Below are 9,046 nucleotides of genomic sequence, written 5' to 3'. Positions count from 1 at the left end.
GGCATTCTTATAACCTTGCCATTGACCTTGTCGATATTCCTGGAACCTTCTAGCAAATACGCCATTGGATTTGGTGGGTCCAATGAGTCGTGGCTGAGGGTCTTGCCGAAGGCCGAACACCGGTCCATAGACCGTGACATTGCCCTACCAACCTCAAGTCAGGTACAAAATTCCCGTTAACTTTGCCTCAAACGTGCAAAACGGTTGCCTAGAGGACCTATTGCTCCCACACGTGGTCTTGGCCCGGCATAATCGGATCAGAGATGACCAGTTTTGGATGAAGTGAGGAACTGAATCTGGCCTCGTATTCCCGAAGGAGATAGGAGGCTGACAGCCAGGTAAGTCTCTTGTGGGTCAGGGCAACCTCGCCTCGTAGGACGGCTGTCCCATTGTGCGGCCCGAGATCCTTGGCGCAAATTACCCCACAAATCTATCATACCTGGAGGCACATCAGCTGGTTGTGTAAGACAATGGGTGCTTCCCTTGAAATGAAACATGGCACTGAAGAGATACACGCACTCACACCACTGAACTAAGTGCGCTGCTAAGGATTATTTACGTTGGTTGCGGATTTCAAACCTGCTAAGTAAGTATGAAGACGAAAACACAACCACTTATGAATATGGAAATGGCAGCAGATCAGACGATAAAAAGCGCTAATCATATTTACTTCATTATTTTTGATACAGTTGCCCTGGTCTTTTAGTTGGTGTGGGTCACATTCAAAGGCTTTACATTAATAACCCAGGACTTTTATGATAACGTCTCGACATAGGCTACATCTTCAGAACCCCCCCACACCCCATAGCAATAATTGGTTCCGATTGGTATCGGTGACATATGGATTGTGGATAGAGACGAAGGAATCTTGCCAGGTGGGCTGTGATCACACATTCGAGCTCTCTGAGTGTCATCACTCATATCGGGTTCTCGGCGTCGAACCTGGTCTTGTAGACTTGGCGAAGGATAGGTGACAGCCTACGCTACGGTATCTAGTCTACAAAGAACTGTGGAGACATTGACACATGCTGCTACCGAATTCGATTGCAGAGCATTCACGATGCTGAAAGACCTTGCTAGTTGCATGGCACGATTCATGGCACCCTTCCTGGTGTTGAGTTATCTCACCAATAGTTTTGGGATTTGATTCCTCTTAGCTTGGCTTACGCGTATACTTGAGACTGAGCAGGCTGTAGGCAACACCTGAATGGCTTCGCCTCGTGAGAACTTCGTTCATGGTTGTGAGGCCCATAATCCATCGCCGATCTTTGCCAGTGTTTCTGCATGCAACTTGTGAACCGGAGCTGTCCATGTTGACGACCCAACACGGGCATGTTGAACAAGTTCCTTTCGGTAGAGAAATTGTATATAAGAATCAGTTTGCACACTCCATGGAAATAATTCTTCTGTCCTCATCCGCATCAACGCAAACATTTCACACACAGCTCTCACACTCAACTCTCAAATCTCATACACAACCTTTCGCTCTGAATCATCAATCTTTCCTCAAACCATCAAAATGAAGGCCTCCGCTGTCATCGTCCCCGTCGCTCTCATGGTCGCTCAGCCCGCTCAGGCCGACATTGGCCGCGGCATTGGTCTGGCCGCCGAGTTCTTTGGTGGCGGCATCGCCGAGCTCTTCACCACCATCTTTGGCAAGCGCGATGGCTTTGTCACAACTGTTCGTCCTCGCCAGGTTGAGGGTGTCCCTGAGTTCGAGTACCAGCGCTGCCGCGACGACATTTCTGGCCTGACTATCACCGCCACCGCCCCCTCTGACACTGGTAAGTCACCCAATGATTCATCAAATCGAGCTCTTCATTGCTAAGAACCACTGCAGAGATTCAGTTCTCGGGTGTCCCCGCCACCTGCATGAATTTGGCCAACGTCCTCGTCGGTGATGGCACCGGGCCTTTCGCCCTCCCTTGCGGTTCTGACTGCCTCTCCTACAGCAACCTTACCCCTGAGCAGTACAACCAGCTTGCCGATGCTCTCCGTGCTTACGCTTAAGTATGGATATTACATCTGAAGACATGATGGAACTTTTGGGACTTTGCTAGCTGTTGGACACGGCTGCACTATCTAGAAGTGTTTCTTTGTATCGTATTTCTTGACTTCTTGCCGCAAGGACAAGCGGCAACTCAATTTACATCACTCATTCCGGGCGCCCTCAAAATAGTTTCAATTTTATACGACGTGATATGCCTTCATCGGTATCCAATTGCAAAGCGTGTGCAGTCTAGTCCTTTCATGCCATTTGATGATGTGCACTGTCGCGATTTTACCGGCTGTGTGGGGCCGGAGCATCGGCCGGACGATCGGAGGGTCAGGACATTAACTCCTTTCCGGCCGCACTAAGGCGAATGATCCCACCGAGTTTAGTGCTTACTTTTCGAGGATTCAAGGTCAGTCAGCTATATTCACGCGCCATACGTTGACATTCATCAACTTCCCATCTGCACCGATAGTTATAGCTTCTCTTGAACCATTGCTTCCTGGCCTTTTTTGAGGATTGTTTTCTCCTCCCGACGCTTACATGAGGTAGCCATCGGACCGCTGCTGGCCAAAAACAAATGCCTGAATCAAGACCCGTATCAGTGGCAAATGGGCCCTCAATAATTACGCATCATGAACAGGTCGTCCATCGCCCGCGACCCATTGCCAGTCGCCGACGTGATAAGCCGCAGCTTTCTTGCAACCTATGTCGTCGCCGGAAGTAAGTTGATACTTCCTTACTCATCTAAAAAGTCACTGACACCGCTCTATTAGATTGCGATGCGATCGCAAGAAGCCATGTTCCAGCTGCTCTTCACGAGGTCATTCGTGCGTCTACGCAGAGAACTCTGCGATGGCATCATCATCAACAGTGTCACCAAACGATGCAACACTACAGGATCGTCTTGCGCACCTTGAGCGCTTGGTGATGACATTCGGGCCTGAGAAGAGCTCAAGTCAATTGGCGGAATCGGCACAGGCATCTGTTGGCACGCCCATAGACGACAGCTCTGAGACTGGAAGTCTCCGCACTGGCGCTGCAGATCACTCATACGTGAGTGGTGACCACTGGGGTGCCATTCTGGATAGCATCGCGGACCTCAGAGACCACTTCAATCGAGAGGAGCACTTCAGGCTTGGTGAAAGCCCGGAGCCTGCATCAGAGCCAACCCAGGACGTTTGTGGTAATACGGCCTCGGGATCCTTCCCTCCGCAACGAGCGCTTTTGCTCTACGGATGCAGACCCGCAAGATGTAGGGAAGAGATTCTATCTGCTTTACCGCCCAAGTCTACTGTCGATCGTTATGTCTCCCGATACTTCAACCATCTAGACCTAGTAGCTTCATGTGAGTGTTCTCTTACTTCTTCGATGATCTAGTCGCTAACCCTCAGGCGGAAAGCTTCTGTCCATGGTCCCACGTTTCTTCGAGAGGTATGTGATCCGCATTACTTGGCATCTGCCTCTTGCTACGACTGACCAAGCGAATCAGTATGAAGCCTTCTGGGACGATCCCTCCAATGCCAGAATCATGTGGATTGGGCTGCTGTATAGCATGATTTGCCTAGCCTTGATAGCTTTAGACACCAACAGCCAGGGGCTTTCTAAGGAAATGACTCATTACGATCTAGATATTGAGGTGTACAGGGAGAAGGTAGTTCAATGTCTCATCATGGGCGAATACACCAATGGCGGCAGCCATGCCTTGGAGACGTTCATGAACTACGTCTATATCGAATTTCGAATCCGCGAAGATGCCGAAAAGGATGTCTGGTTCCTCTTGGGGATTGAGGTGAACCTGGCAAAACGCATGGGCTATCATCGCGATCCCAAGCACTTCCCTGGCATCACCCCACTTGAAGGAGAAATGAGGCGAAGGGTGTGGGCGACTGTTCTTCTCGGCGATAGTCTCATTTCAGGCCAGATGGGCATGCCGCGTATGATCACAAGCGATCAATTCGACACCGAAGAACCAAGAAATCTGAATGATTCAGATATTGAAGGGGACATCTCTGAGCTGCCTCCGCCTCGCCCGGAAACGGAGCACACCACTGCCTTGGGTATCATCGCAAGGAGGCGAATTCTCATAGCTCTGGGTGCCGTCTCAGATCTGACCTCGTCCCTCAAGCCGTCAGGATATGCTGAGTACATGAGGGTCGATCAGATATTGAACGATGCAAAAGCAAGTATCCCACCTCCCCTGCAGCCCAAATCAATGGCATCTAGCGTCACCGACTCACCACAAACGATCATGGCCCGCTTGTTCTTGAGCCACATCTATTACAAGGGACAGATCATGCTTCATAGAAGATTCCTGTTCGCAGAATCCATCTGGCATGATCTTGGCACATTCACCTATTCCAGGAAGGCTTGCATCAACGCGGCGCTGGAGACGTTGCGTATTCAGCAGGTCCTGGACGAAGAGACCCGCCCGGGAGGACAACTCCACATCATGCACTGGCGAGTTGGATCGCTTATGAACCATCATTTCCTGACAGCCACCATGGTCCTATGCTCGGTGGTGCACCGGCAAAGAATTTTTGGGCAGGATGAGGAGATCATGGAAGCTCTTGGAAACTCTAGAGCAATCTGGATAAGAAAAGGCCCCCACTCGAGGGAGGCCAAGAAGGCCGCCCAAGCAGTCGGCATTGTTCTCCCGAGGGCGGGAGGTCCCAGGTTTGACATGCAATTGATGTCTCGTAGTATGGAAGATATGCCAATGGAAACGACTGGCTCACACCAGAAGGCAAATGAGGAAGAGGCTGCAAGAGTTTGGGAAGACGACAAATGGCTCGAAGAAGCTCTTTGCCTTGATCCAGGTGAGGTTGGTGGCGAGTGTGTTTTGCAATAGGCTGACCGAACGCGTTGCAGACATTTCAACCGCTGGAGCCCCCTATGATCAAATACTCCCGGGACAGTATGACACGTCTCTGCAATTAGATCTACGAGGCAGTCAAGAGGGTGTTAATACGGCGGATTGGATACTACTGGATGATAGAAATCCTTAAGGATGTGTTGGAAAGTTGAATCGGATTATGCTCAAACTTCACTACTCAGATATAAACCATACTCACTGAGGTTTGGTGAGACCTTAATACTTATCAATAGACCAGTTTCATAGTATTCTGCCTATCCATGATGACTGTCTTTGATAGAACTGCTCGCAACACAAATTGTCTCTGTGCTATTTAATCAAGCACGATGCTCAATTTGCTGGCTTTTCTCCTCAACGTCTAGTTTAGCTCGCGCAACATACATATCCTCGCTCGATGTGACCTCGTCACCAAAAGCCTGAGAGATCTCCTCTAGAGTCTTGTGTCGAGTTTCCTCGAAGGAGAAATAGGCTATGACTGTGAAGAATGCCGTACATCCCACAAATACATAGTAGTAGTTCTCGTGGATTGTGGAAAAGGCACTCGGACCAGCCTGCGTGACTCCAATGTTGACAATGAAATGACAAGCGCATGCAAGACCCATAACCCTGGCCCTCAGCGCTAGGGGCAATACCTCAGCACTGTAGAGCCATGTAGCGCTGTTGATGAGACCATAATAAGCCGTGACGAACATGTAGATGCCAAGGATCGTGAAACCTTTTCCGACGCGATTATCCGTCTCCTGGAACTGCCGTTGCATGACAGCAGTGTAGATCAGGACAAGCACGATGCTGGCAAGGCCACCGATGATCATCTTGCGTCTTCCCCATCGATGCATGAAGAATACGAGGGCGATATAGTTGACAACAAATGCGACAGTGCTATACACGCCAGCCAGCGCGAGGATAGTCCTGGGTTCCATACCTAGTGACTTGTACACGATCGTTTGGTAATACTGAACCACGTTCACTCCGGTTAAGCTTGTCATGACCTGTACCGCTAGAGTGACGAGACAACGGTGGTGATACAAATGTAAAGCTTCCCCAAAGGAAGCAATCTCGCGTGCCATCTCAAACTCGATCTGAGCTTGCATCTGGTCAAACTCGGCTACAAATTCGTCAGGCGAGGTGTCGCTCCGCATCTTGGAGAGCGCCCTTCGAGCAGCCTCGATCTTGCCAGCACGAATGAGTTGCCGTGGAGAGTCTGGCATAAAGGTGACAAGGCCAAGAAGCATTATAAGCCCCCAAGGGATTTGTAGGGCGAGCGGGAGGCGCCACTGGATAGCGCCATCGGGAGCGTAGGAACCTGCGTATCCGACCCAGTTGGCCAGCATAGCCCCGAATGATATGCCTGCTCCTGCGATACCTCCTATGAGTCCTCTCTGTTCCGGTCGGCTGATTTCGGACAGGTACATCGGAACAGTTCCGACCATTCCTCCAACTGCAATACCAGCAATAGCTCGTCCGGCCAGGAACATGCTAATGTTAATTGCGGCTGTCTGTATGGTACTTCCGATAGTCACGATGATACACATCATCTGCGTGAAATGGATCCGACCGATTTTGTCGCCAAGAAGACTCTGAGTAATGGCACCCAAGGTCTCCCCTATGATCTAAATCTGACATTAGCATAGTGAAGAATAATATGCACATGAGGCTCACATAAAGCGCAACAACCGCCCCGGTCATAGCATCAGAAGGATGGTTCATGTACTCTTTCCACCTACCATGGGCAATAGTTGTTGTGGCTATGCCAGTGTCAAATCCGAACAATAAAGTGCCCATTGCCGCAATCAAGGCGACTCCCACAGTGTACCAGTCAACCATGATTTATATATGGAACTGAAGTTGAGAAGTTGGATAATGTTTGAGGGGAAGATCAACACCTTGTCAGTTATGTTTTGTAAAACAGGCATGCACCAAAGTTTGCGACTTAGGTACGATAAGGAGGCTCACCTATTTATCTTTAAGTTACACCAGCTGTTTCTCGCTATTTTCCCTTCTTATCCCCTTAACCTTATGCCCTAGGCCCAAGACCCTAGACTCTGTCCCCCGCATCTAATCCCCCGCGTTCCAACTCCATGTGTTCAGATCACACGTCGCCATGCAGACATGCTGGGACGCAACCCCCACCCCATTTCCACACCATTTGTCCGCTGACTAATTTGCCGTTGCCAATCTCAACCTCTTAAGAAGCGTCAGCCTTCTTTGTACTAGTCAGGATATTGTCATTCTAGCACCAGGTTACTCAGTAGAGTACCACGGAGTAGATCTGATAGCAGCTAGACCAGTCCCGCTTATTTATTCTGCGCCGGACCCGCTTATGTAGTCTACGCCGGAATCTACTCCGCATAGTCCGCGATGTCCCTATTTACTCCGGTCCCATAATGCTGTAGGCCCTGTGCCGTCTAGACCGTGTTCTTGTGAGGCGATATCGTACTACCACCACAAAGACGGCAGTGGGCGGGCCATGGACCAGACCTCTGCTTTGTTGACATAACGACTACCGGGCCGAAGAGTGAGGTGGCGAGACATTTTGTTTCATAGCGCGTCTTGTGAATGAGCTGATGACATGGAGTTTATGAAATATAGCTGAATCTCCTTAATATTTTCTGCAATGAGAGTTGAATATGGGAATGAGAAGAGAAAGCGAGGGTTATAAGTAACTTGTATTCCTCAAAATTATGTATCTAGTGTATCTAAAGAGACTTTTCAATCTCCTCAACAGCACTGAAAATTTCCTCCCACTTGGCCCACTCTGCATCTCCGCCGATGATTCCGCCGAGAAGAGGAAGTCGAGTTCCACCGATCTGGCCAAGACCACGAAGGCGGCTGGTGGCCTCCTTAATACCGGGAACACCGTGCTTGACAACGAACTCAGCCATGCAGCTGAAGCGGTACTGGATCTTCTTCCGCTCGGCTACCTCGGAATCGCTCAGGTGAACCTGGCTAGCCAGCGTGAAGAGTCTGACAAGGGTTTTGGGGAAGTAGCCAGCGGTTCCATCAACAGCACCAGCACCACCAAGGAAGACAAAAGGTGTAAGGATCTGAGCGAGGCCAGTGTAGAGATGGAATTGCTCCTGATTGACCTGGGGGTTCCATGTAACCTGGGTGATGAGAGAAACGTCGCCGTGGGAGAGCTTGGCGCCGACGATGTTGGGGTGTTGGGCGAGCCTGGACAGGCCGTCCGCCTTGATCCGAAGGCCGTTGGCAACTCCGGGAAAATTGTAGCTATGAAACCCCTGTTAGCCGAACACTTGACAGTCGGAATATTCCGGGTTCAATATGTACATCATAATAGGAATAGGGCTTTTATCGGCGACGGCAGTGTACCAGCTCACGAGACCGTCGTCAGTGGTGTCCGCAGCGTTGTATCCCGGCACAAGCGACTGACCGTAAGCAGCGCCGGCCTTCTTGGCGTCATGAAGCTGCTCGACTGTCTCTTCGATGTTATGCTCGCAGGTACCAGCGATGACAAGGAAGTCGTTGAAGCCTTCATCGTTGAGACGCTCTCGAACTGCCCGGATGATCTCGATACGTTCACGGCGGTGAACGTGAACGCCCTCTCCGGTGCTACCCAGTACAACAGTTCCCTTAATACCAGATTTGGCCAGGTAGACGGCGTGGGCACACTGAGTCTCAAGGTCAAGCTCACCCCCGGATTTGAAGAATGTGGGGGCAGGCACGAGCACGCCGCGGGGAGGAGGGGTAGCTCGGTTGGACATGTTGAAAAGGATCTACCTATTGTAAAACGAAGAAGGGGATAGAAAAGCAGGTTGTTGGGTTTTGGTTTGCTTTTTTCTCGAGCGCGTTGTAGCAGATTGGAATCAAAGTATATGATAACAGATGCGAGTATTTTATAATACAATCCAATCCTAAACGGAGTAGTCTCCCTAGATACGATGAGGGGTAGGCTCAATCACAATCAATTTCGAACAAAACTATGCTTCCATTACCCAATCCGAATACTCATAAAACGTGAAAAAACAGATTTATTCCTCATGCTAGCATTTTGGCTAGAACACGTATGTTCTTGGTCCCTGTCACGGGCTAGAGCCCGGATTGATATCTCCGGCTTCGCCGGAGCAGTTACCGAGATCCGGCTCCGTTGGACCCACTATTCTGCCGCAGTACGCCGCCTAACCCGGCCTGCTTCACCGCTGTTAGGTGCCTACCCTTGT

The 9,046-nt window shown here is 50.2% G+C and overlaps 4 protein-coding genes across 4 annotated transcripts; 2 read left to right on the top strand and 2 right to left on the bottom strand.

The window, feature by feature from the left end:
* Positions 1–1,519: 1,519 nt before the first annotated feature.
* Positions 1,520–2,010, top strand: COL26b_014455 (uncharacterized protein; the record flags this gene model as incomplete). The annotated part of the gene is made up of 2 exons (XM_053187026.1): positions 1,520–1,784; positions 1,841–2,010. 2 exons carry the CDS (start codon positions 1,520–1,522, stop codon positions 2,008–2,010), a joined length of 435 nt encoding a protein of 144 aa, XP_053029032.1.
* Positions 2,011–3,605: 1,595 nt separating this feature from the next.
* On the top strand, positions 3,606–4,844 carry COL26b_014454 (uncharacterized protein; the record flags this gene model as incomplete). The annotated part of the gene is made up of 1 exon (XM_053187025.1): positions 3,606–4,844. The coding sequence occupies one exon, from the start codon at positions 3,606–3,608 to the stop codon at positions 4,842–4,844; it is 1,239 nt and encodes a 412-aa protein (XP_053029031.1).
* A 341-nt stretch (positions 4,845–5,185) lies between these two features.
* Positions 5,186–6,343, bottom strand: COL26b_014453 (uncharacterized protein; the record flags this gene model as incomplete). Its single annotated transcript, XM_053187024.1, has 1 exon — positions 5,186–6,343. One exon carries the CDS (start codon positions 6,341–6,343, stop codon positions 5,186–5,188), a length of 1,158 nt encoding a protein of 385 aa, XP_053029030.1.
* A 1,221-nt stretch (positions 6,344–7,564) lies between these two features.
* COL26b_014452 (uncharacterized protein) lies at positions 7,565–8,590 on the bottom strand (the record flags this gene model as incomplete). Its single annotated transcript, XM_053187023.1, has 2 exons — positions 7,565–8,096; positions 8,157–8,590. 2 exons carry the CDS (start codon positions 8,588–8,590, stop codon positions 7,565–7,567), a joined length of 966 nt encoding a protein of 321 aa, XP_053029029.1.
* Positions 8,591–9,046: the final 456 nt, after the last annotated feature.

This window comes from Colletotrichum chrysophilum (genome assembly GCF_026319265.1).
Source record: "Colletotrichum chrysophilum strain AFK26 chromosome Unknown scaffold_396, whole genome shotgun sequence".
NCBI classification, from domain to species: Eukaryota; Fungi; Ascomycota; class Sordariomycetes; order Glomerellales; family Glomerellaceae; genus Colletotrichum; species Colletotrichum chrysophilum.
Note: the sequence above shows the minus strand (reverse complement) of the source record. Positions and strands in the feature narration are given on the sequence as shown.